This window comes from Culex quinquefasciatus, chromosome 3 (genome assembly GCF_015732765.1).
Source record: "Culex quinquefasciatus strain JHB chromosome 3, VPISU_Cqui_1.0_pri_paternal, whole genome shotgun sequence".
Taxonomy (NCBI): Eukaryota; Metazoa; Arthropoda; class Insecta; order Diptera; family Culicidae; genus Culex; species Culex quinquefasciatus.
The window spans coordinates 64303184-64331134 of NC_051863.1; the positions used below are offsets into that span (position 1 = coordinate 64303184).

The following is a 27951-nucleotide window of genomic DNA, read 5'->3' on the forward strand; positions in this document are numbered from 1 at the left end:
TACTCTTCCATAATTTCATTGCTTATTTATTACTTCACATTAAATGCTTTCAAATCTTCACTTCCTAACCTCAAAATAAATTCAAACCCTCCAACACCCCCTGCACTTACCGACTGAGCAGCTCCTTGGGCATGTGGCCGGTTTCGCCGAGCGTCCGCAGCGTCACCCTCCCGTCGTCCATGACTGAAATCCACAAACTTCGCAGCTTCCTAATTTTTTCATATTTTTTTCATTTTAAAGTTTTTCTAAATTCAAGATGCTATAAAATTTGTAATTAATATTTTTTTTAATATATTCGAAATTTGATATTTGATTTGCCTTGGTTCAACAGCTGTGGAGACACCCTAATAAAACCGCCAAGGAGAGAAGCTGCCCTAACGATTCAACATACCTGCAACGGTTCGTTCTCGAGCACAAACGCTCCGGCAACGCCATGTGATCCGTGTCCGTGACCATGACCGCGACCCCACCTCCAACTTGCGACGCCTGATAGTGGTGGTGCGGCCCTCCGTGATGCACGTGGTGATGCCCTCCGCCAACCAATCCGTGACTAATCACATGGTGCCCACGGTGATGATTCTGGACGCCACTTCCGGCACCTCCACCAGCACCACTCGAGCTCCACTGGTTGCTGCCGTACGAATCGTTAAACAGCGAGTACTCGTGCGCCTGCGCATTCGCGTGAAGGTTGTTGTTGATCCGATTGGGGCTGGGGTAGTTGGACTGCGTTGACAGAGTGTTGCTGGCCGTTGGCGTTGTTCGTGTTGTTTATTTTGCGTCACTTTCTATTCCGTTTATCAACAGAGCATCTTTTACATACTCTTTGAATATTTCGCAACCACTGCCTTCCCAACCTGGATGCGGTTTGACGAAATAGTCAAATGTGGTGGAATTCGTTGGGGGTGTTTTATTTTCCATTATCCAGTAATTTAACACTGTACACTGCTTACCAACGAAGGACGCGGTGGCTTTCCAAAAGGCAGTATAGGTACTGCTACATTGTTGGGCCCGTTGACGTCGTAATGGACATATTTTGAAGATCCATCTGCCGCTGTCAACAAAACGTGCATTCTCCCCTTCAAAACGATTGTGTAGTCACATTTCATGGCTATTTATCTGATGAACATTTCTTTGTTCTTATTGATTGTTCTATTCAAAACTGACTTTCGATGTAAATATTGATAAGGTCGTTCGCCTTAGGATCAAATCCTACGTCTACAGCCGTAACTGAATGTCCCAGATCATGACCCGGTCGCTGGTTACCTTTCAGGGATGATCTGAACATTTTTTTACAGCTTTTGCTCCGGTATAACTGTTTGATCTTGACAAACCTTGCACCCTATCCCACAGCATTCCGCTTGGTGTCAACACATGGCGCGTTATAATTGGTGATTTGTCGACCGTGCTGTATATTGTCCGTTTCTTTCAAACGTACACGCCGCAGTACCCGCATAGTCAACAACCATACAGTCACCATTTGTCGAATGATTTTTCCTAAATGATCTTAATAATACACCAAATAGGGTGCAACCGTACATTTTCCATTCCCCAAACAATCCTACAATTTATTAAATAGGTCGTTAGGTAATGTTACAATACATTTTTACAAGGGATTTTTTTCGTGGATCATAGTCATACCCTACCCCAAACTGTTCAATTCTTATTTTATGTGAACCGTACCACAAATTAATAAAATATGATTTTAAATGGTGAACTGCTTTACCGACACTTACCGACACCATTTGAAAAGGGAGGAGCCAAAAATAATCACGCAAGTGAATGCTCAAGACTTTTTGGCAGCACTGCCATACATTTTGTTTTGAATATTACTTTCGGCAAAACTGCCAACACTGCTGCACAAAACGTCATCAAATCAAAACAGTTCAAAACGAAAACTTGCCAGTTTCATTTTTTCTAAAGCAGTTTGGTTTGGTTTTTCGAAATTTAAAGAAACAGCGATTTACGGTACGGTAATTTTAAACAGTTATAATTTAAATTTGATTTTGATTGTGATTTTAACAGCTTTCAGCAAAATGGAAACCTACGAAGACTACACGGACGAGGAACGTCTGGAATGTTTCGACAACGACGAGACCGATGCCCAGGTCAACGACCAGAACGCGATTGATTATGATCTTGATCTAGGAGATACACAAATGGAGGAGGACCCGATTGCAACCGGAAGTGATGGTGACGTTGCCTCTGCTGGTGAGGAGGACGTGAATGCCACCTTAGAAGAAGGGACGCACAAATTTAGATTTCTGGCCAATTTCTTCGTGAAAAACTATACACGTCAGAAAAATGGGATTTGCATTAATGCAAAAAAAACATTCCAGAGATCGTTGCTGGAAACTCGGTTCCGGAGGTGGTGCAATGTATATGGGATGTTGTGAAACCATATTTGCGTCGTGAGGTTGACGTGGCTGAGGCCAACGGAATCGAAGTGAGCTGGTCCGCCAAGTTGGAACCAGACCTACGTGACATAGAAAAGTTTGTGTGGCTCAAGGACGTCAAGCGAAAGAGCGTGATTAGGATCGATGCATTGGGGGAGGGACGCATGCTGCTAAATTGGCGCGACAAAACGATGCTCGTTTTTGCTTTCGCGTACTCTACGTCGATCAATTCGCTGGCAATTTGGGAAAAAATGAATAAGCATCTCCTCCAGCCATCGGACTGCGATCGGTCTGGCGCTCCGTCAAACGTTGAGCTCAACGAACTTGTGCAGGAACTGATGGAAAAAAATCAACACCTTGAAGCACATCACTCAGCCTGGATCCAGTGGGCTACATCAATCCAGAGTTCGCCAGCAGATGAGCAACAAGAACTCAAGGAACGGCTGCCGCCAGCCTCGATGCGGGGAATGTTCTTCTCACTGCCAACCTCCGAAGGCAGTCGCCTTGAAAGTACGCGTCAGGGATTGATCGTGGCCGAGAACATTCTTGACAACCTGGAGCCAACTGTCAAGATCCTCGAAGATCACGGCAACCATCTCATGAGTGTGGCGTTCGAGATAAAGAACTCAGCACATGCTCTGGCTGAAAAGTTCAGTTTGTGTCGTGCTATGCTGCAGGGTATGAAAATGACCACGGCCCCGGAGGAGACGACACTGAGCCAGTCTCACCGTGATGCAGTTGGAGATATGCTGGATTTCGAGCACGGTCGAAAGAAGTAACTCAACTGGCTCAACTCGGAATCTTGCTATTTTTCGTTTTTCTCATTTTTATTGTCCATTGTTATTCGATATTACTGAATAAATAACTACACAAAAGTGCTTTAATCTTTTTATTGATGATATCAAATCCAACATTGCTTATCAGAAAATAATCTTAATCTTATTTGTCAATAGTATCAAATCCATATTCACTCAATGGCTGTTTCAATGCGACAGTCGGGTCAAATGTTCCTCCATACAAATAACCGCATTTTTTGAACAAATTAGTGCAATCAAAGCGAGCAAATCTGGTCAAGCTTTCGGTGACGGTAATAGATAGTGGTTTTTTTGAGTTCTCGATGTAGTACCTTTAAAGGTCTCGTTTTGCCAGGCCGAAAACCACTTCTATCGGATTAAACATGGGACAATAAGCGGGAAGAAAAACTGGTAAAATTCCCAACGACCTCAAATACATGATAATATGTTTGTCACAATGAATCCTGGCGCCATCCATTATCCAAATGGAATGGCGGCCAGGATATTGTGAAACTTTACCACTGTGCGCAAACTTTTGAATACAATCGAAAAATTTTTGACGTGTGAATGTTCCCTCTGTTCGATACGACTCCAGCATTCCGGTTTGCCCAAGAAAACATAAGTAGGATTCTCTTGGACGTCTCTTAAATTCTCCTTTAACAATAACCTAGAAAGAAACATTTTTTTAAAATAATTATAAAAATAGATAGATAAAAGATGATAAGTCGTACCTTTTTCCCTTTAACACCATAACCCTTATTGCGCAGCATGTCTCGAGAATCGTAGGACACTTCATCGAGGAATACGAGCTGATGGAAGTGCCATTGGAAAGAGTCCATCTCGTCCGCAAACTTTTGTATGTTAGATTTTCGAATTTGTATTGCTCTGCGTTCGATTGTTTTCCAGGTCAATCCAGATGCGTGTAAAATTTTTACTACCGACGCCCGGCTGATTGAATAATTGAAGTGTCTCTGGAATCGACGGCACGCCTCGTCTAAGTACAAAACCGGTTCCTTGTAGTACAAATCCAGCAACCACTGCCGCTGGCGTGCACCAAACCGTCGATAAACCTGCTTCCTCTGCTTCCTCGTGAAAGTTCCCTCACTGTTATACTTCCGGATCCATTTGCATACAACCGATTTGGACTTTCCAAAAATCTTGGCCAGAGTGGAACGATCAAATCCAAGAAAAAAAAGGCGTACAGGCAGTGAAAGATTGTATTTACACTGGCTTGCCGGTGCCGCACATTATTAAACACTTCAGAGTGGTCCATTTTCAACAATTAATCTAATTTATTAAACAAAAATTGTAAATTTTGATCGAGAAAACAAACCGCGGAAAAAATACCTCTACTACTTTGCTCTGCGCGACATTTAATTTGACAGATCGTAGAAAACTAGAACTGTCAAACGCAGCCACGCATTTGGTCAAAGTGCGGCGCGTCGTTTCGAGGCTGGTATGCCGCGTGTCTTTTTCGGGAATACGCGCAATAACACGTCGTATAGTCCTTTTGCTACGAACTGGTATGGCAGTGGAAACTCGTGCCCCAAAACAACGTGATCTGCTCTACAGAAAACATTTGGTGATGGGAGCGTAACTGTTGGTCTCGTGGAACTTGGTTGATTTTAACATCAATCCCTTCCCTACTAACCCCGAGTAGGCCGCGGGTAATCGGCTCCCCTCCCACTAACATTTACACACAAGATCCTCTGTAATTATTAAGTTTTTTGTAATTACAAAAGCCGACTCGGTCCTAACCAGGTCCCAGTACCGAAAAGGACCTAATAAAAATAATTTTATGAAAAAAAAAAAAACTTGGTTGATATATCTTAACGGTCGGTTGTTGACATAGAAGATTCATATTGGTGAGATCCGGCAACGGTGGCAATTTTGTCAATGGTAGCATATCCGGAATGGTGTCTTCATCTATATGCTTAAAGTAATTTCCTACAAGTTTGTCTTGGACCACAGTAATTTTTAAATTGCAAAATACAAAAATATTTAAATACCTTACGCCCTTCTCAAATGTTATTTTCGAGTACTATTGGCTCCATATACACAAAAATGGCTTATATAGGCCTAGGATAACATGTCTAAAAACTTTCATTGAAATCGGAGAGGGTCGGGTACAAAAGTACCAGAAAAATTCCTGATTTGAGCTGGAATTGCTCTAAAATCAAACTTTCGGTGGCTATATCTTGTAAACGGAGCCCTTTATCAAAAAATCTGTAAAGTACTTTTCGATTGCAAATTCAATTTTGCATTAAAAAATAATGTCAAACTTGTTTTTGCGTGAAACTTCATTTTTTCGTTCGTTCGGCAAATGTTCCTCCATCGGAACACCCTGTTACGTAATAAAAGAAAGCTCCTTTCGTGGATTTTTCGTGCAATCTGTGCAAAATTTTACACAGATCTTTGTTATCTGGATTTTGCGTGTAGAAAAAGCACATTGTGTATTCTTTTTCTCAAACGTACGAAACGCTCTCGATTTTCCTTCGGAAGGTTTCGGTTCCGTGGCCGTTCCGGACATGGATAACGTGGACCAAGTTGTAGGCGGACCGGCGGAGGCTTCGCAACCGATACCGGTGGTTGAGAAGGAGGCTGAAAAGCTGTGAGTTAATTCTAAACAGAATTTGAACGAACTTTTGACGTAGGTGCCGCAGGGGGTAATAAATCGATTATTGTATTGCGAATTTTGCACTTTACTAGAGTCTTGCGCAATTATTTTCATCACAGTATTTTTTCATCACAGTGATTTTTCTTCACAGTGATGACGAAGATATCCGTTGCTATGGCAGGCTGTTTATTTATTTATTTTTGGAAGTTCAGAAAGCTCGTCCAGCCCAGAGAAAGTGTTTGGGACCGTCTAAGTAATTAAAGAGTCAACGAATTGTTCCGACCGTGGAATCGTGGTCTTCGGTGTCGGGATGCAGCGGTGATGCGCCGGCATCTTGGCCTACGGTGGATCTTTGCAGTCAAAAACGGCTGATGGCAGTTGTTGCTGCTTCGGGCAGGATTCCGCTGCCGGATGTCGAGCGGGCGTAGCTGGATTTTCACGCGGCTAGGCGTCTTTCCTCAGTGACGGTATCGGCCAACCCAGCACCTGGCTGATCCGGTTGAACCGAGAGGGAACTTCCTTTACGATGATGGCGCGTTTCGCGCCAGAGTTGAAGATGGTCCTTGACGTTCGATGCATGCAATGACCACTGCGCACTCACATGCCTGGACCGACCAAAAACCGTAGGTTGCAGAGGTCCTACGGATTAATTTCTTACGCCGGGACACTTTCTCTTCCATAATGCAGAGCGTGACCAGTACGAAAACAGGACTGACACTGGGACACTCGACTAACCACACGGACGCCTGAATGGCCTAAGACTCCGATCTTTGGAATCGGTGATAAAACTCCGCATCTCTCTCCTAATCTATCCAGAGGGAAACATGCAATCTCGACACAGCGCTGTCGAGCCTGTCTTAATTGCAGCGGTACGCAAATCCCTTCGCTGCTAGTGTAGGGTGTAATGTGTAATGAGGAATTAAGTTAAAAAGTAAAGGTTCGTTCAAGAAATGTGACTAACGGTTACAAGATGGCCGATATAATTGTGCCCTCGAGCTAATTAGAAAAAATAACCAGTAAAAAAAACCCAAAAGTGTCAACTACAAGAATCGATCCAAGGACCTTAAACAGACCATCTCTATGACTTAACTGCCTCGGCCACCACATCTTGATGACTAGATTGTGGTCAGACGTCGATGTATTGCACTTGTTTTGTTTTGATGGTGTGATGAAAATTCGGTTTGCCAACTGTGATGAAAATTATCCCGCAGCACTCTAGCGCGGTGCAAAGTGCGCAAAGTTGACAGTTCTCTGTCCTGCAAAGCAGTGTGATGAAAAAATCTAGGCCTAGCACGATTGACACAAAACTCTAGAAATTGCTGCAAGGCGCAATAATTAAGAATAACTCTTTCGTAACCAATCCGAGCCCTGAAAAGGGCTATTTAATGTTTGATGTTGACCAAAATCTCAAAGAATTGCTCTGAGGGTTTGTTCAAATATTACGTCCAGAGATTTTCGGAATTTTAGACCCCCCCCCCCTCCTCCCCCCTGTCACGCACTTTTCCTTTACGTTCAACATGGGCTGTTACAAAGTCCAGACCCCCCCCCCCCCTCCCCTATTTATGGACGTAATTTTTGAACGAACCCTGAAGCTTTAAACATTTTTCAAAGTTGGTGGTCTTTAAAGTGATAGGTTTTTAATTATTTTTAATCCCAGAGCAAATGGTGGTTCATTTTGAACCCCCGCTCTCTTTCCTTCAATCAATCTAATAGATTAAGAGTTTGCATTTTATTGGATTATTTTTATGTTCCAGTGACGCTGATGATGAACAACTGCCGGGTTGCGTAAACGAACTGTCCACGGAAAGAGTATTGCTCGTTATCACGACATTGTTCGAAAACGTTGACGGCAATGTTGGTGTAATAGTTAATGAAAATGAGTAAGTATTTTGAAAGCATGGGAAATTCAAAATAACAGCGCAATTTGTTAAAGCCTAGTTGACGTCATTGATTAATGACGATTTCCATAACTTTACAAGGAATGGGAACTCAATATTTTCCTCCCAGACCTTTTTCAAAACTCATGTAGATCGTGCAGCACTCGTTCCCCTCTGTACTTCGGGTATTCTTCAATTGGGTACTAAAGCCCTATGTCAATTTTTATGTACAACGGTAAAAAACACGATTAAAAACCATTTCTGATCACTTTTTTGAGCATGAGCATGCGCATGAGAGATCACCCATGGTTGCCCCTCCGTTGCTGAACAGAACCGTAATATCCTTTCAGCACTACTGATTATAGGCTTCGACGATCTAATGGTGTTTCCCTTATCAACAGCATGTATGAATGCGCTGAAAAGATAAAACACCATGATTGCTAAAGCTAGATCAGTTGCGAATAGGTAACAGTCATTGGCCACCAACGGCGCCCGCCATGTCAGTTTGTAGACCTCGATTTTAAGGGACGGGAATGTTAGTTAGCGCAGGTTGCTACTAGGGCAGCTGATTTACTCTGTGCTTACACCCCACGAGCGCCAGGAACCTGAAAACTTGTTAGTAGGATAGGGTGTTTGGTCAGGATTCATCATAGAGGATGATGATGCGACCCAAAATCATAGTGTTTGTGTAACGGTATTTTGTTTTATTCTCAAGGCAAGCAATCGGATGCTGCGGATGAGACATTTCCCGTTTAACTGTTGTTAAATTTTAAATGAAATGGTTTAGTCTTAGACAGCCGGCTGTGGAAAGATAGAACCAAAATCATATGAAATTAATGAATGAAGGATTGAACAGTGCAATTTTTAACTTGAGATGATTTAACGAGTTTTAAATGATTGATGTTTAGTGAGGTACTGGTTAACGATGCGAACGACGAGTTACAATGTTTATCGAACTGAAATGGTATGATAAGGTTTTGTTGTTGTTGCACACCGACAACGGACGCAAAAAATTTTGCGACCCAACGAAAAGGCATCGCAAATCGAACTGGCTAACTGTCATCGGGACAGCCAGAGCCAGCCGGACCTTCACACGCACGCGAAAGGAAGCATAGCATAGCATAGAGTTATCTACGTGCGCATGTATTGCGTGTACGTACACGAAAAAAAGTGAGGTTAAATTTTGTACCCGACAGCAAAACAAATGGCGTGCTAGTGTTCGTGAGAACGGGCTTAGATAACTCTATTGGTGTCTACCCGTAGCTGCTACTTCGTTATTGACCAGGACCCCCAAACATTGCTCCGTGGACCACAGATGAAAAGTAGGAACCAATTATCACCCCTTCGCAATTTTCAAAGGTCCCTATCGTGCTGATCAATACCGACGCCGGCCACGACCAGTGGTAAGAACACGGGGAATTCGACCGCGATTCTCCAGAAATACTCCGTCGGCGTGCCTTCCGATCAACGGTGATGTAGGAAGGGCTTCATTCATTAAAATTATTTTATATAAGCCTTAAAACATATCCGTCGACGTACCTTCCGATCCTCGATGATATGGAAAGGACTTAATCCAGCAATACGACTTGCTTGTCTCAAAAAACAAAAATCGGATCGATTCTATCGAAAACTATATAAAGAGAACAAAAATAAAATTCATTGGCCAACGAACGCGCGAACAAAAAATAAATGAAAAAAGAAGAAGAAGAAATCCAATCACCCCATGCACTCGAACAGCGACACAAAAGAGACGGAAAATAACACGAAAAAACAGGACTGAGCGTCCACACAGGCACCGCACTACTGAATCAGAGCTGAAAATGTCAGGGGTCCTGACGCGAAAATCGGCGACGCATACACGATTTTTTCAGATCCATTCACTGAACCGCAAAACCGTGACATAAACAAACCCGACTCAGTCGTGAGTGCCCTAGCTCACTGAGCAGCTGCAATGCGAGGCAGTAGTCGACCAACGCTCATTCGACGTTGCACGCACACACATAAAGAAACAAGTTTTTACACAAAAAGTTGGTATTTATGCGTGGAAATGTAATTTTAAATATAAGTTATGGTTGTTTTAAGTGTTTTGCACAGTCTAGAACCATTCAATTGTTTAAAAATAGTCAAAATAGTGTTTAGAGAGGATTTTACGAGTCAGTCATACGACACGAATTGAGTGAGTGTAGCTCATTTTTTCACGTCTCTCATTCTCCAGCAGCCGACCGGCACGAGTCAGGCGGCAGTGGTTGAACGGACACAGGCTTACAGTCAGATGCTAGCAGTGAACTGAGATTTTGGTTTGCTTCATGTGTACGCTGGGTTGGAAACATTTTGCAGGCCTGCTACTGATGCCATTGTTTAATTATAATGACCAATCACCATGCACTCGAACAGCGACACAAAAGAGACGGAAAATAACACGAAAAAACAGGACTGAGCGTCCACACAGGCACCGCACTACTGATGCCATTTCTGATCACTTTTTTTTCATTTTAACGCAAAATTTTTTTTTGACGAGACAACTTTTTTTCGATGGATCAACTATGGTCCCCTTGGAACGAGCTGTCAAGTAGGAGCTTTTGTGTCAAGAAGGACCGCGAGGTTAATTTTTCAAAATTGATTTAAAAATCAATTTTAAACTTTTTGTGGTCGTACAAAGGGTCATTGTACTCAGAAAAATAAGCTTTATCGCTGTAATCAATAATATCACCAATCTAAGCTTCATTTTAGGACCCAATTCAATTCAATTCATTTTATTTACCGAAATGACAATTTTACATCTTGTGTAATTGGCTGGTTCATAGAGATTTGGTGTTCCTTGCAACTATTTCTTTTACATTTACCGCTTGGTTACAGAAGGTTCTTTAAATGCAATTAAACAAAACCTAGGGAAAATTTGGCCAAAAAACCTAGTGAGATCGAAAGTTGGGGTTCCTTGAAACTAATATCACAGACGAGTGGTGGGGTTGAGTTCCGCTCCATTACAGGGGAAGGATGGCTTCTATCAGTTCTATGAAATGAATTGATTTTCAAAATTAGCAATCTAACCTCAATCTCGCGTTTTTAATCCGGATCTCAGAATTGCAATGCAACTTAGCAAAAAATAAATAAAAAAAAGTCAATCGATAAAAGTTTTTATTTATTACCTCCTGTTAACTTTATTTTAATCCAAAAGATCAATTTTTATTTAAAAAAAAATCATAAAATAGTTTTACTCCCATTTGCACTAATCGCGCAAAAACGTAAACGTAACCTTATGGCGTAGATGGCGCATCAAGTTTTTAGCTTTGGGTTTGGGATCCTATTCTTATTATTTTGGCTCCAAGATTGTCACAGCCGGCTGTCTAAGATTGAATCATTTATGCTAAACTCAACACAAAATAACCGGGAATAGTCTCATTCGCATTGGTTTTGAACGCCTAATACAGACCTGCCCAACGTCCGGCCCGTGAAGTTATTTCGTCCGGCCCGCGAAGGCTTTTTAAAATATTTCTATGGGCTGGTCAGCTGGTCAGGTTGTTCATGAAGTATTAAATTAATAAAATTATTGTCTGAATTAAACAAATAAGCTTAAGATCAATTTGAATCTTCATATTTGAATTTCATTCTTATAATTTTTATATTGATTTTTTTAACTGAAAAAATTGTGCAGGAAAACAAAATAATCCATTTCGTAAAATTGTGAAATTGATGTAAAAACTTGGATTGTTGTCTTAAAATTAACAAAAAGAGACTAAATGTTATTTGTTTCAGTTTTGACTGTGTTTACTTGAATTTGAAGTTTTTTTTCTATTTTCTTTTTTTTTAATAAATAAGTAAGCAAAATTAATGTATTTTTTATGTTTTTCAAATATTGAGAAATGTATCAAAAACTTGAAAAAATTACAACGATCATTTAAATTTTTAAAATCAAGGTATATGAATCTTATTAGCAACACTAGTTCTTTTATGTATTTGCTTTAAAATTGAAAAAATGTGTTTACTTTTTCAACTTTTATCAAATATTAATTCCGGGCCGTCACTGCTTCAGAAAAATCAGTACTTGCCCGCTGGGCCAAAAGGTTGGGCACCCCTGAGTAGGTAAATAGTAGTATTGGACCTTTTTCGTGGACTGACCACAAACCGAACGGCCCGAGTTCCCCCTGGGATGTTCCGGGACACAGTGTGACGTGTAGCCCTCGGAACTTTCCAACTGTCGCGGCTTGCAACAGGCTTTGACAGGTTGCGCTCGTATTGTAGAGTAGTTGTCATCATTAAACATTTTCATTTTTAGACTCGAAAATCACCAGGGCCATAAAGAAAAAGGATCGTTGTGGAGTGGGGTGAAAAATTGGGCAAATGTGCTAAAATTCCCAGATTTTATTGAAGCCATTTGTCCAATGGACCGAGTAGCCGTGGCGGAGCAGCAGCGCACTGATGTAAGGATGTTCCAGAGCTTTACAAACATGACATATTGCAGATACTGTCCGCATGCAGTAATTCGTTCCCGAATCCATTCGGAAGTTTTTCCGAAAAAAAATGTATGCACAGAGACCTCTGCACCAGGTGCAACAAAGTGTTTACCTGCGAGCAGTGATCGAGATGATCGATCCGACCAAAAGAGCTGCAATACAATTTGCTTCACTTCTACCTACAAACAAACTGCTGGACCGTGTTTGGAAGGCTACTACTATGATAAACCTCAGCAACCACACCCGCGACATTAACTGGAAAGATGTTCGAGCAGGGACTATCTTCGTTGCCATCATGCCTTGCTGCATGAATCAGGAAAAAAAAAATTCCAAGGCTTGATTTGTATGAGAAGTTGGAGTACAAAAATTGCGTCAACGACTTCTTTGCATCCGGATATAAATGTGTTTGGACCGGGGATACTAAGAAGGTTATTGCAATAATCTTTCCGAAATGCTCAGTAGTGATGGAAACTAATCCAGAAGCTGGCGGAATCCAGGAAGACTACCAGGAGTTCAAGAAGTTCGATGGAGAATACCTATGTCCTGACTGCCCGTACCGAACAATCACAAGAAGAGATACAAAAATTGTGCAACAATACCAAGCTGCTCAATCTGCAATCAACTTCTTCCAGGCAGAGCTCTTCATACCTGTAGAAAACTACCTGACAAACGTAGAGATTGTGAGCGATGTGGCTATGTTTTTGCTAATAGCCATGAACGAAAACGACATCTGAGACGCAATGGAAAAATGTGTAGTTTAAACAGCAACATTTTACACTACACTAAATTAGTCGAGCAGAAGCAGCGAGAAGACGAGGGGCAGGTTATATTTGAATTTGAAATTCCATCATTGCCTGATTGCTTCGAGAATGCGCTACTCCCCAGCCCTGCTTGGCAGAACCAGGACGCGGCCGATGATGGTCATCCCGAGGTGGCGGACGAGAGCGAGGAGCAGGAACTGCAGGAAGTGGCAGAGTCCATGGAAAACCTGCTGAGTCTGAGGCAGAAGCGGATCAGGGCAAGCAGGACCAGGACGAGGCCGAAAACCTGCAGCCCCTCAGCTCGTACTCCTGTTGTGAAAAGTACCCCTGGTACCATGGCTCAATCTCGCTAAACGCATCTGTACGACTGCTCAGCTCTGGCATCAACGGAAGCTTCCTAGTGCGCGATACTGAAAGCTCACCTGGTCAGCGCAGTATCAGCCTGCGGTACGAAGGACGCGTCTACCACTACCGTATATCTGAGGACTCGAATAGAAAAGTGTACCTAAATGCAGAAGCTAAATTCAACACACTCGCTGAGCTAGTCCATTACTACAGCGTCCTGCACAAGGGCCAGGGACTGATTACGGCCTTTCTATACCCGGTACCAAAGGAACAACATCCCACGGTGTTCCCCTTGAGTCCCGAGCCGGACGAGTGGGAAATATGCCGGACGGACTTCATGATAAAGCAGAAGATAGGCGGTGCTCAGTACGGTAAGGTGTTCGAAGCAATGTGAAAACGGTGCGGTAAAACGGTGGCGGTCAAGACGTCGAAGGACCCAAAGGCGCTGATAAACTTCCTCAAGGAAGCGGCCATAATGAAGGATTTGAAGCATCCAAACCTTGTACAGCTGATGTTCACCTTTGCTCGAAACTGTAGCAACTGTAGTCTCTCTTGTTTAATTACAGGTGTGTGCACGTGCGAACCTCCGTATTACCTTATCATCGAGTTGATGAGCCACGGTAACCTAGTCGACTTCTTGCGCTCGGCGGCGGCGGCCGTGCCACTGTTGTACACTCAGATCGCGTCCGGTATGAACTACCAGGAGAACCGCAAAATTATCCACCTCGATCTAGCGGCACGAAATTGTCTTGTTGGCGATAACTACCTTGTCAAGGTGGCCGACTTCGGACTGGCCGTACTGATGCAAGACGACTCGTACTCGGCCCATACCGGCGATAAGTTTGCGATCAAGTGGACCGCCCGGAGGGCTTAGCGCATAACAAATTCAGCCCTAAATCGGATGTGTGGGCGTTTGGTGTGCTGCTGTGGGAGATTGCAACGTACGGAATGTTGCCGTACCCAGGGATCGATCGGACCGAATTGTACCACCAGCTGGAATCGGGCTATCGGATGGAGCGACCACAGGGATGCACGCAAGAAGTATACGAGCTGATGCGAAAGTGCTGGCAGTGGAACTTTCAGGACAGGCCAACCTTCAAAACCATACTCCACGACTTAGAACACATGTTAATGTCGAGGTCAAGGTGGTTGATAAGCAGGTTCAAGTAGAACAACAATTGAACAGTTGGGTCAGAAGTAGTGTTCCGACGCGGCGCAGCAAATGTCGCCGTAGCAACCCCCCGGCTGGGTCGGTCATCAGCAGGGATGCCACTTGTTTTTTTTAAATGTCTGTAAAAAAGTCTGTGTATGTCTGTGCATTTGTCTAAAATTTAAATTTTTCAATTCACAGTCATTGAAATCCATCAGAAATTGCGTTTTTATGAATTTGAAGACTATAAAATAAGTTTCGACAAAAAAGATTACAAAATAATAATTTAATGAAGTTTTTTAAAAGTCTGTGCACCTCAAAAAATGTCTGACACAAGCTCAAAAGTCTGTGAAACACAGACAAATCTGTGTATCTGGCATCCCTGGTCATCAGCTCCCTTAAGGCATCTCCAGCGCTGGGGTGCAAATCAAATTTGCACCCGGCTCATGAATACCGAGATCAAATTTGCCACCTTGAAAAAACTCCGTCATCCCCACCGCTAGGGTAGCATGTTTGCCACCGAAACAAGCCCACCGCGGGGGGCAAAAATGGGTTTTTATCATTTTTTGCTCTCGTTAACCTTCAAAATCAAAAATTATGTGTTGATTCATGCCTAGAAATGTTAAAAGTTTATTAAACTTTTTAATCCTATTGAAAATTTCAAAGAATTTCATTTTTCGAAAATGTCGAAAGTTTAACTATTTGCTACCCGATTTGATTCCCACCAAATTTGCTCTCGAGTTTGCCCCCGAGTCTCCCACCGCGCGTAGCAAAGCAGGTATCAAATTTGATCTCTAGTTCATCTGTAGAAGAAAAATATGTGTCGGTACATTCCTTTATCCTACCCTTCCCCTATACTACATATGATCAAATTGCAAAATCTCACGACACTTACAAAAATTGCACATACAAAACACACACCACATCAAAACTGATCCGGAGCGTTTGGTACGGTATGTCCACGCATCCTTCCTCCCCTGTAGATTCTGTGAAACGTGATCCGTTCACAGAATCCTCTCTGCGGTTAATGCAACGCAGTAGGCCTGGCCGCTTTTATGAGTGTAATACGTTTCGGGGATGCTCAAATGTACTACAATCATTAATATTGACAAGAAAGAACATGTGGCGTAATCTAATCACATGTTCTTCCAGGATGCTTTCTTCGGACTGGCTGCGCTTGTGTTTGATTAGATTAGATAGATTAGAAGAAAAATATGTGTCGGTACCTGTCGGGTACTCATTTTCTGATACCGACAAGTACCGGCAAGCCGGGGGGCAAAGTTTTGAATGCGTGTTTCGGAGATTTTTATATGTCTGCTTCATGTATGATATGTATAATGTATGATTCAAAAATTCAAAAATTCAAAAAAAAAATCAAAAATTTCAAAAATTCAAAAAATCAAAAATTCCAAAATTCAAAAATTCAAAATTCAAAAATTCAAAAATTCAAAAATTCAAAAGAAAATCAAAATTTTAGAATTTTTTGAAATTTTTGAAATTTTTGAAATTTTTAAAATTTTTAAAATTTTTGAAATTTTTGAAATTTTTGAAATTTTTGAAATTTTTGAAATTTTTGAAATTTTTGAAATTTTTGAAATTTTTGAAATTTTTGAAATTTTTGAAATTTTGAAATTTTGAAATTTTGAAATTTTGAAATTTTGAAATTTTGAAATTTTAAAATTTTGAAATTTTGAAATTTTGAAATTTCTGAAATTTTGAAATTTTGAAATTTTGAAATTTTGAAATTTTGAAATTTTGAAATTTTGAAATTTTGAAATTTTGAAATTTTGAAATTTTGAAATTTTGAAATTTTGAAATTTTGAAATTTTGAAATTTTGAAATTTTGAAATTTTGAAATTTTGAAATTTTGAAATTTTGAAATTTTGAAATTTTGAAATTTTGAAATTTTGAAATTTTGAAAATTTTGAAATTTTGAAATTTTGAAATTTTGAAATTTTGAAATTTTGAAATTTTGAAATTTTGAAATTTTGAAATTTTGAAATTTTGAAATTTTGAAATTTTGAAATTTCTGAAATTTTGAAATTTTTAAAATTTTTGAATTTTGAAATTTTGAAATTTTGAAATTTAAAAAAATTTAAAATTTTGAATTTTGAATTTTTTGAAATTTTTGAAATTTTTGAATTTTTGAATTTTTGAAATTTTTGAAATTTTTGATTTTTTTGGAATTTTTGAATTTTTTTGAAATTTTTTGAATTTTTTTGAATTTTTTTTAAATGTTTTTGAAATTTTTGGAATTTTTTTTAAAATTTTTTGAAACCTTTTGATTTTTTTTTGAAATTTTTGGATTTTTTTTTTAATTTTTTGAAATTTTTTGTAATTTTTGGATTTTTTTTTAAATTCTTTGAATTTTTTTGAAATTTTTTGAAATTTTTTAAAAAAATTTGAAATTTTTTGAAATTTTTGGAATTTTTTGAAATTTTTGAAATTTTTTGAATTTTTTTAAAACAATTTGAAATTTTTGAAATTTTTGAATTTTTTTTTTCCGTGCTTGATTTGATTTTTCCGTGCATAATTCCATTTGAAGCGGTAGCAAACAGACTGAATAACGGGTAGCAAAGTGAAATCCCGAAGAACTGAGAGCAAATTTGCTACCGCGACAGGTACCGCGATGGGGTTGACGTCGGGTGCAAATTAGCTTTGCTTCGATGTTTGCACCCAGCGCTGGAGATGCACTTAGGAATGATGACAGCCGCGCAACCAGCTCTCGGATGTGTGTTGACAGCTAGGGGAGGAAACGTCATAGGGAGCGTTCTTTTATTTCGTAACGCAAAAAATCGGACTGTTAGATCCCCTCCCCCCCCCCCTCGTTACAAAATTTCCATACAAATTTTAAAAATGTTATATGGAGCGTAACACGGCCTCCGTCCCCCCTCCCCCCCTACTGCGTTACGTAATAAAAGAACGCTTCCATACGAAATGATGTGGGCAAAAGTTTGTTTACGAAGAAAAAAGTAGAAGGTTGCGATACCGTGTGTGAAGGAGAAAATTCCTGCGATTGACTGGATCAAGGCTGAAAGGGTTAATTTGACTGCTTTATTTCGCAACGGAAGTTGTAAGTACGGTGACAAAAAAGGAATATTTAAAACTAATCCTAAAACTATTTAAAACTAGGAGGTCCGTGGGGTAAAACCCCTTGTGTCATCGGCTGCTCTGTGAAGTAGTTGTAAAGTTGCCTGTGTGTGAGTTAATGTAAATAAGGAAATGTAAACAATAAGTTAATTTAACTACCTACCTGTTCTAGTTGCCCGCAAACTACGGTGTTAAATTCTCTTTGGGAGTTTGTCGAATTGAAGAGTAAAACTAAGGTGACCGATGTGAGTAGGAACAAAACGGAATTTGGTACTTAAAATTAATAAAATATTTTTAGCTTTTAGCAAGCATTACACTAGAAACCGACGGTGTTTATTTGCTGAAAAGAGCCCGAAAACTCGTCCCAACAAGTAGCGGTAAACGAGAACATGTATGTGAGTGTGGAGTTACAATGAAAAAAAAAGAGAACTTGAACGAACATATAAGAAACGTCCATTTAGGCATAAAATCATACGTTTGTTCGGTGTGCGGACTAGCAGTAGACTATAGAACCAGCCTAAATCATCATTTAAAAACCCACACAAAACCATACGCGTGTGAATGGCCCAGATGTGGACGAAAGTTCAGCCAGCTGCAACAGAAACGCCGGCATAAAAAAGTGCACGTGAAAGGCGAGGAGGACGACACGGACATGGATGATGAGGAGGACTAAACCACTAATTAGCAAACTCAACTAATATTTCAATCCGGACCAAAATCAATCTATCAATTCATGGATGAGCCTTAGCCAGTCTCTCCGTATTGCATCGCTAACTATCGACTCTGCAGTTCCGGCGGAATGTGACTCGCTTCGCCGAGCGACCGCAGCGACACCCTACCGGTGTGCCCAATCGCGATCCACGTCAGCGAGGCATGCTGCAGCGACATCCGGAGCCACGCTTCCGGCGGAATCTGCAACGCTCGACACACCAGATAGCGAATGACGTTGGCGTGACAAACCACCGGCGTGTACGTGTCGCCCTGCTTCTGGACTGCCCGGTGGAAGTACTTCCGGAAGGCGGCCTCGATCCGTGCGTGGGTGGTGGCGATCTTGGAGATTTAAATTACGGAAAAGTCTATCCGGGCTTAAAGTGTTCGAAACTAACCTCACTGTCGGAATGCCGACTGGACGATGGCGGATCCGGTCGAATCGGGGTTCCCTCCATCAGCAGGGGTTCGTCAAGGAGTTTCAGGCCGGGAAACGATCCGGAAATTATTTTCGCCGACTCCCGGGCACGTGTCATCGTGGAGCGAACGATCCTGTCAAATTTGACGCCTAACCGCTTGAGATAGTCTGCCGTGAAGGCGACCTGCTTTTGGCCCACCTCGGTCAGATACCTTTCGAAATCGTTTCGTCCGTCCAGGTTGTACTGGCCGTGACGGATGAGGATCAAATTTCGGGTGCCTCGAGCTTTTGTTTGGTTGCTTGGACTGAAATAAAAGTGTGGTGTGTTAAGGCGCCTAAAATATTTCAAATTGCACAGATGTCAAATGAAATATTTCAGGCGCCCAAGTACTTACTAGTCCCAATTGTGATCCCATTTGCCACATTTGGCTACATTTTGTTTGCCGTAGGTTCCTTGCAGTGACCACTGCAATGTAGTCAAGAAACATAAAGCTGCCACAATACTGTTGAACACTGCCATTCTGTTCTAAAATCAACAGTTGATTGAAATATTTCACTACTTTCGCTTGAACTTTTTACAGTTTCGGAACGAATCAAATTTTGTATGCTGAAAAGGGCATGAAATTGGAACAAATTGGGAAAATATTTCTCTTATAAATAAGCTAGTCAACGACAAATACTCTTCCATAATTTCATTGCTTATTTATTACTTCACATTAAATGCTTTCAAATCTTCACTTCCTAACCTCAACATAAATTCAAACCCTCCAACGCCCCCACTTCCTCTCACTTACCGACTGAGCAGCTCCTTGGGCATGTGGCCGGTTTCGCCGAGCGTCCGCAGCGTCACCCGCCCGTCGTCCATGACCGAAATCCACGTGATGGACGCGTGCCCCAGCGAAATACGCAACCAGGCCTCCGGCGGGAACTGCAGCGCGCGGCACACGAAGTACCGGATGACGTTGGCGTGGCAAACCACCAGCGTGTACGTGTCCTGCTTCTGGTCCGGTTCGGCCCGGTGGAAGTACTTGCGGAAGGCGGCCTCGATGCGGGCGCCGTCTTCGAAGAACTGCTGCAAAAGGAGGGAAGACCGGAGCGGGGAGAGAGATATTGTGTTTAGAGTTAGGGCCTTCAACAAAAACATTGAATTACGGCATATCGAAATAGTCCAAATCGGTGTTGAAAGTGATAGAAAAAACTATCATTTGATGATTCCACCAAAACATTAGAAGGTATAGCGACCGTCATTAAATTTAGCTTATAAGTGTTCTCTTTTATCACGTAAATTCCAGCATGAGCATTCTCTTTCTATCACTGCTTCTCGTTTCCTCGTTCACGAACACTCGCCGAAGATGTTTTTGTTTTCTCAGGAAACCGCAAAGAAAGAACACAAGAGGAGGATTGGGAACCGACCACGCGTAACGTCCCGTTGAGACCAAATTTATTTAGAACCCCGATCGTACAGGACTTCAAGTTAAACACGGGGTTCCAAATTACTGTGGGCTTAAACTGCGTTGGCAAATTTTGTTTCGAGGGGGAATGGTTGTGAATCCGGGAATGAAAGAGTAAACGGAATGTCACACATCTGGAGTTTTTTTTGAAAAGGACCAATAAACCAAATTTCCAGTTTTTGCTTTTTGGGTGTTTTTTAATACCCCTGACTCAAGGCGGTTCTAAAAACACCCAAAAAGCAAAAACTGGAAATTTGGTTGATTGGTCCTTTTCAAAAAAAACTCCAGACATGATTGTGAAAACACGAGGTAAAGATCGTTAATTCTTTTTGCTGAAAATAATGCGACTAGTGCCGAGGATTCCCGAATCCCGGGATTTTTTTTATAATTTGTTCCGGAAATTCACGAAATTGAACAAAAGAAAATCAAATTTTGCTCTGGAAATTCATATTTGGTTGTGGAAATAGATAAACAGTTCAATGCGTGTTTTTGCGTTTCATACAAATGCCCTTACAAAGTGTGTACAAAGTACATGTATGCGATTGCCGGTGGGTCAAGGAGCTATTAGACCATGGCAAGCAAACAAACAAACTCGAACTTTTTGTGTTAGACAGTTTGCCAAACTCACAACCTTGGTTGCGGGTAGAGGGTGACGAGCGGGAATTCCCGGGAAATCGTCCATTTTTGGACCTCTCGATTTCCGGGAAATTCACTCGAGACTCCCGGGAAATTTCATACTTATAAATTTCGAAGCAAAATTATATAAACTAGGTAATCAGAAAATTATTTGAAAAATTCTAAATTGTTTAGAATATTGGAAGTTCAATGTTCGATGTCCAAGTTCGAATAAACCAATGCTTCTCTGATCTTCTTATTCAAAAAGTTTGAAATTTGACTTGTCGAAAATTCCAATAACTATAATTGGGTACTAAAGCCCTATGTCAATTTGTATGTACAACGGTAAAAAACACGATTAAAAACCATTTCTGATCACTTTTTTTCATTTTAATGCAAATTTTTTTTTTTTTTGACAAGACAACATTTTTTCGATGGATCAACTATGGTCCCCTTGGAACGAGCTTTTCTGTCAAGAAGGACCGCGACGTTATTTTTTCAAAATTGATTTAAAAATCCATTTTAAACTCTTTGTGGTCGTTCAAAGGGTCATTGTACTCAGAAAAATAAGCGTTATCGCTGTAAACAATAATATCGGCAATCTAAGCTTCATTTTAGGACCCAATTGAGAGAAGCAAAAAAAAAAAGAATTTGGACCCCAGAATTTATCTTGAAGCATAGGGTATTTTAACCATTAGTGGACCCCCTAGTAGAGCCGAAGCACATTTTTTACAAATTTTCAATATTTTAAGCACATTTTCATAACCCTTTGTACAAAACAATGAAATCTGAAGTCTTTTGAACAATATTGACTATTTGTTTCATCAGTTATTTGTTTTTGAACAGAAAAATTGCCATTTGAAAAAAAAGTTTTTTTACCTTGTTATGGACCCCCTTTTCCTATAGTGGACCCGGGTCCATAATCCGATTGTGGACCCGGGTCTACTATAGGCAAACTGTTATTTTGATACCAAATTTAACCGATATTTGATGTTTTGATGCATGGTGTAGGTCTAATGATAGATATAATGAGTAAATGATGGATTTTGCTCACTTTTCATTATAAACAAATATGTTTTGTTAACAAATTTGGCTTTGAACAACAAAAAACCTAACAAACATTTAAACACATTTATTTCCAAAAAAGATCAGAGAAAACGTTTCAAAAACCACTATAAACATAAAAATAATTTAAAAAAAGTAATCTTGAAGCATTTTTTTCCATATTAATTACATAAATGGTTGACCGAAACTAAATAATAAATTTGTTTTCAGTTGCTGATAAAACCACGCATGTTTATTTAAAAAAATGTTTTGTTATTGATTTATTTTTATAAAATATCATTTCAAACTGCAATTATGATGCTTCAGTTAAATACAATTAACTATAGTTTTGATTAATTATAAATTCTGACGGCTTCAGCATTTTTGGTACTTTTAACATGAAAACAGCTATATTTATACTCATAATTGAAAAAATATGCTTTTAGGTTGATAACAACAAGCATTTATTGTATGTTTTAGAGAAACTTTTGCTTGAATACACAGTTTTCTTCATTTTTGAAGGTTAAATTAACAGGGGTCCACTTTTGGAAAAGTTAGGATTTTCGTTGTCCTATACTGCCGTTCTACGCAGAATTGTCCCATGTCATTTTTGGACAATTTTGACTTTTTGACATTTTTAAGTTTAGTTTGTCGTATATTTTAAGAAAAACACATAAAATCTTTTACTTTGTTCGGAAACTCATTAAAAACAACACCAAGTCTGTTTGTCCCATCGTTACACTTCTACGCATAATTGTCCCACCAAGTATTTTCATTCACGGAATCATTAGTTTAACGAAGCATTAGGTCTATTCCCGTACTTGCAGAATTGCCGAATTTCTGCAGCTTCTGCAGAATTCTGCAGCCAGCATAAGTCACTTTTTTGCAGCACGTTCCCGTACTTTTCAGCTCGCTCTCTGCATCTCTCTCTTTTGCAAAAGTTCTGCAAGGAGAGAAGCCGCAAAACTTTTGCCTGGGTAGCGCGTTCCAGTACTTTTTCTGCAATATTGTACACAGTTGAGTGGATTTACTCAAATTGGGTATTGAAGTTTTTTTTTTAATTATTTCAAAACAATTAAAAAAATGGATTGACATAAATTGTAATTGAAAGAAGTTTACCTCTAGAACGGGGACTTATTTTTTATGCAAATCAACATTTTATCTAAAAAATCAAGCATGTACCATTTATTAAACTAGAAATTAATAATGCTTAGGTAGACATTTTATATTAGAAACAACTCAAAACTTTACATTAGGTAAACAATTTAAGAAATGAGAATGGCAGGTACGTTAAAAAAAAACATAATTTAAAGAAGAAAAAAGTTTAATATAGAAGGTATATTTATATAGACCATAAATACATGTTTTAATAGCAAAATGTTTGAAAGATAACATAAATAAATTATGATTGGATTTCACATCGAAGCACAACGTTGACGCAGCGAAATTGACAAATAAAAAAAAATGAATCACAAACTCTACAATTTTGAAACTCAAAAATTTATAAATCTGAAAATTAAGAAATTCGTGATTAAAAATATAAAAAGAACTATTTTCAAATTGAGGAACTTGAAAAAAATAAATCAGATATTAGAGAAATTTAAAAATTGCAAATATTTATTTCAGAAAAAAAACAATAAATCAGAAATGAAAATTCAAATAATTAAAAATTAAACATTGCAAATTTCAAAAAAATCTTAATTTTAAAATTCGAAATAAAAAAATAAAGGTTTCTAACTTAAAAGTTCCTAAACTTAAAAATTCGAATATTTATAAATTCGAAATAAATGAATCAAAAGTTTGAATATTTCAAAGTTCAGAACACCAAAAATTCAAAAGTTACAGTTTAAAAAATAATAATAAAAAATAAAGAAACTAAAAAGAACAAAAATAAGTAAAATTTTAAAATTCTGTACATAAAAAAATGAAAACTCAAATATTAAAAAATAGAAACAGTTCGTACTCTATTTTCCGAAGAACTCGTCAAAATGTTCAATCTCTAAATCCTCTAAACCTGATTTTCTAACGACTCCAAAAAAATGTACTTTTTGTGATTCAAGATGGCGCATTTAAGAATTTCCGAATTTTAGAATTTGAACTTCCTAAAATTTAAGAATTCGACTAAATTACATCACATTTTCTGGTTCAAATAAGAATACAAATTGGTAGCACCGTTAAAGGTACAATTTATTATTTGGCAATTAAATTTACCTATTATTTAAACACACATATTTAGTCTTTTAAAAAAGTTATCATTTTAACACTAAAAAATATCGCTATTTCATTTACATTAATGAACTAAGCATGAAATCGATAACACAAAAAAATCGTTCTCAATAAAACCAGACATAAAAAAAACTAACTACCCAAAAAATCCATCAATTCAAAGTATACAAACGTCTCTTCAAAAGACTAATTCAATTTAGTAATAATAAAACAAAAAAAATATTACAACTAATAATAAAATGCTTGATTTCACCCAAATTGCAATCTTTATGTAAGCGTGTACTCAACATCCATCACACCAACTTGCAGTCACTTTTCAACAAGAAAGAGAAGAGAGAGCTTGCAGAAAAGTACGGGAACGGTTTTGCTGCAACTTCTGTCTCTCTCATTGCAGAAGTTCTGCCTGGGAAAAAAGTTACTTATGTTGCAGAAAAGTACGGGAACGCTCTGCTGCCGATTTCGTGCAGAATTGCAGAATTCTGCAGTACGGGAATAGACCTATTATGTCGTGTTTTCGCATTGTATAGCAAGAGGATCATAAATAAGAGTGATATATTACTAACTGGGGCGATTAGGGACACATAGGGTGGATAGGAACTCACGGGACAATTATGCGTAGAAACACAGAAATCTGTCGAAAAATTTCAACTGCGTTTTTCTCAGTTGCACTTTTTTGAACATGGGACAATTATGCGTAGAACGGCAGTATATTGGACCCCCTAATTTTTGCTCGAAAATGAGCAGTTCATCGCTTTATTTTAGTAAAGTTACTTAAACTTACATTATTTCGACATGCTGAAGTTAAATATTCAGTCAAAAAATGATTGGATAGTTAATTCAATCATTAAATATAAAAGCAGTTTTGTTGTGAAAATGCTAGTGGCCATGGCTGATTTCAGATGCCGAACTTAAAACACTTATTTTGGTAAAAAGGACAATTCAATATCAGTCAACATTAATTTAAATGATGCTGAACATGCCAAATAAATGATTTGTAGACAACAACACGCTTGAAATTGTGATTTTATTGAATTTTTCATCAAAAACCCTTCAGAGGGTCCACTATAGGAAAGGGGTCCACTAATGGATAACGTACCCTACTTAGCAGTCACACCCCAGATATGAAATCTAAGTTTTTTTTTAAATTATTTTTATTTATTATTTCTAAGAAGGAAAAGCTTTTTCAAAATAAGTTCAATTTCCATATCCTCTATCGAGCATAGCAGTCCTCATAATCTGTTTTTTTTTTTTTTAATTCTAAATCCCTAGGATAATTTCGCTGTATCAAGGAAATTTCCCTTTTTTGATGTCTAAAAGTGATTTTGTGTTTAGCTACTTTTTTTACTTCTAATTCTAAATCTAAATCTAATTAGTAGTTAATGCAACCAGCTTATGAAACTTTTGAGAAATTACTCTGTGCGAATAAAGATTCGTTAACATTTTAGACTACAATTTTGAGGCCCAAATAGCACAAGAAACGATCTTGTATTTGCAGACTCAGAAAAAAAATATATCTAAAGGTAGATATTGTTCCTAAGATAAAAAGGATACCGAAGTTAACGTTCCATAGAATAAGTATGAATTAAATGTAACTTAATTGATTGAAAAGAAACAATATTATTATTGATTTTGACATTTTTATGCCCGCATCTGGCCCGCCGCCTATTTCGTCGGTCACTGAGTCGCCGGTCGTTTCCAGTGACCGAGTCCAGCTAGGAACTGATCGTACAATATAAAATCACTCGCTTCTCAATTAGATCTCCTAGACCCACCTTCATGTATTGTACGATCAGTTCCTAGCTGGACTCGGTCACTGGAAACGACCGGCGACTCAGTGACCGACGAAATAGGCGGCGGGCCAGATGCGGGCATAAAAATGTCAAAATCTCTTCCCCCCTCACTTCGTCTCACCATCCAGCTGCAGCTTTGTTGACAAACAAACGGAGCACGCGGTCGCATGATGGCGGCATCGAGCCATAATTAGGGGTGATCAAGTGATTAAAAATGAAAGTTTTTTCAAGAAAAATAATATTTTTTCGACCGAATAAAAAAATTGCGAGCATGTTCAAACAATTATTCCTGATGTCGGAGAAATGATAAAAAAGCAAAATTATAATCCATAATTTTTCTATAAATTGATTTTTTTCACTCCAACTGGGAACCCCTAGGTCTATCCACGACCGTTTCCAATGATCGTGAGAAGATGCCAGAAAATCCAGCTACGAGCTAAATCCACAATATACCTATCGACTCAGAATCAAATTCTGAGCAAATGTCTGTGTGTGTGGTGAGATGTTGATCAAAAAATTGTCACTCGATTATCTCGACATTGGCTGAACCGATTTTGTCCGTTTTGGCATCATTCGATCCGTCTTGGGGTCCCATAAGTCGCTATCAAAAATTATGCAGTTTAGTTAAGTGCTTAAAAAGTTATGCTAAAAAACGATTTTAACAAAAGTCCGAAAGATTGTAAAAAGGGTAGTTTTTGTAAGAAAACCCGTCATGCTATACATACAGAGAGGTATTAAAAAGACCTTTCTAACGAGTCCAAGACATTGAAGATCTGACAAATCTATCAAAAGTTATAAGCACTTAAGTGTTATTTATACGCTTTTTAGAGGCTGAATCTCAGATATGTTGATGAAAACGTTTTCCGGATCTCTCATGCTCTCATATTGTTGGATAGGTATTCAAAAGATCTTTCCAACGCGTCCAAAACATTGAAGATCTGACAACCCTATCAAAAGTTATGAACACTTAAGTGTTATTTACGCACTTTTTGCATTTTGGATAGCACTCTTTAAATGTGAGGAAGGCGCCAACCACCTAAGGGTGGATTCAGTAACGTTTTTTTGTTTGCGATGGGACGGACAAGACTCGAGCGGCAGTCCAGGAAGAATAAAAAAAAGCGTAAAAACAGACAAAAACAAAAGTTCAGGTCTTTTATCGTCGTAAACAATCAAAGTTATCTGGACAGGTTTATTGTTTCAAATCTGCACAAACTCAACCAAAATATTCCACGACGAACATATGATAAAGCTGACTATCTTTTTTTAAATTACAAGTTTGTCCACATATTGTTTTCAATCGCGTATAATTTGCGATTGAAGAATGTCCAAATAAATGTTCACATTTGTCCCCAATACATACCGAAACCTCCGGCCGCCAGTGGCCCACGGGTGGCTCCGGCGGAATCGGCGCTCCCTCCTCGAGCATCGCATCGTCGTGCAGCTTGAGCTCGGGCAGCGAACCGGAAATAATCTTGGCCGTTTCCTGCGCCCGCGTCATCGTCGAGCGAATGATTTTGTCGAAATCAAAGCCCAGCTGCTTCAGCCGTTCCCCACTGCAGGCGGCCTGCTTCCGGCCCTTCTCGGTGAGGTAACGCTCGGCATCGGTGCGGCCGTCCATGTTGTACTGACCGTGGCGGACCAAAATCAGATGGCGTGTAACTCTGGTGCGCTTTTTGTCCAACTTTTCGTTGTACCGGTTCTGGACCACCGGGTCGACATTGTCCCCCACCGGTTCGACCAGGCTGCGCGGGTCGCGGCTGCTTGCGACGGAACAATCCCGTTAAACCCATTTAAAACGAATTAGAAAAAAGATCGAAACTTACTGATCCCAGTTGTAGTCCCACTTGCCGCACTTGGACACCTCAAAGTTGGTAGTCCACGAGGCGTACACCTGCCGTTGGTTCCACTGGCGGGACGCGTACCAAAATCCGGCCGCTCCCCCCACGGCACCCACCGTCAGGCTGACCATTCGCTGCATCCTGGTCCACGATCCCATGATTGACTTTAGTGACAAAATTGATAATACTGAGCAGTTGAGATTTAAATGCAACCGAACACAGCTTTTTGGCACAATGGATTGAACACAGAAATTATAAAATTACAATAAAATGAGAAAATAAGTTAAAAATGACGATTCACGATGCGAAGAGGTCGGAGCGAAACAGAAACCGGCAAAACGCGAAAACGATTTGTTTTGACTTTTGCAAAGTGACAGAGCTGC

At 39.5% G+C, this 27951-nt stretch overlaps 3 protein-coding genes, 1 long non-coding RNA gene and 1 pseudogene across 6 annotated transcripts; 2 read left to right on the forward strand and 3 right to left on the reverse strand.

The window, feature by feature from the left end:
• On the reverse strand, positions 1 to 27918 carry LOC6042560 (serine/threonine-protein phosphatase Pgam5, mitochondrial). Of its 3 annotated transcripts, XM_038262803.1 has the most exons (4): positions 27554 to 27917; positions 27091 to 27487; positions 19369 to 19676; positions 1 to 87 (listed from the first exon to the last, which is right to left on the reverse strand). In XM_038262803.1, the coding sequence occupies exons 1-3, from the start codon at positions 27724 to 27726 to the stop codon at positions 19395 to 19397; spliced, it is 852 nt and encodes a 283-aa protein (XP_038118731.1). In that variant the 5' UTR covers positions 27727 to 27917; the 3' UTR covers positions 1 to 87; positions 19369 to 19394. The 3 variants fall into 3 exon arrangements, with proteins under 3 accessions (XP_038118731.1, XP_038118732.1, XP_038118730.1); XM_038262804.1 differs by lacking the exon at positions 1 to 87 and having other exon boundaries at positions 19282 to 19673; positions 27554 to 27918; XM_038262802.1 differs by lacking the exon at positions 1 to 87 and having other exon boundaries at positions 19282 to 19676.
• LOC119769627 lies at positions 3279 to 4598 on the reverse strand (annotated as a pseudogene).
• On the forward strand, positions 5716 to 14482 carry LOC6042558 (tyrosine-protein kinase Abl). The gene is given in 4 exon segments (XM_038260840.1): positions 5716 to 5798; positions 13018 to 13076; positions 13139 to 14095; positions 14098 to 14482. Coding segments are annotated over 4 exon segments (1410 nt in total). The 3' UTR covers positions 14409 to 14482.
• On the forward strand, positions 17336 to 17749 carry LOC6042559. Its single transcript, XR_005278454.1, has 3 exons — positions 17336 to 17461; positions 17521 to 17588; positions 17651 to 17749. It is a non-coding gene; the product is annotated as an uncharacterized LOC6042559 (long non-coding RNA).
• On the reverse strand, positions 18251 to 19124 carry LOC119768977 (serine/threonine-protein phosphatase PGAM5, mitochondrial-like). The gene is made up of 3 exons (XM_038260841.1): positions 19000 to 19124; positions 18585 to 18909; positions 18251 to 18528 (listed from the first exon to the last, which is right to left on the reverse strand). Exons 1-3 carry the CDS (start codon positions 19122 to 19124, stop codon positions 18253 to 18255), a joined length of 726 nt encoding a protein of 241 aa, XP_038116769.1. The 3' UTR covers positions 18251 to 18252.
• Positions 27919 to 27951: the final 33 nt, after the last annotated feature.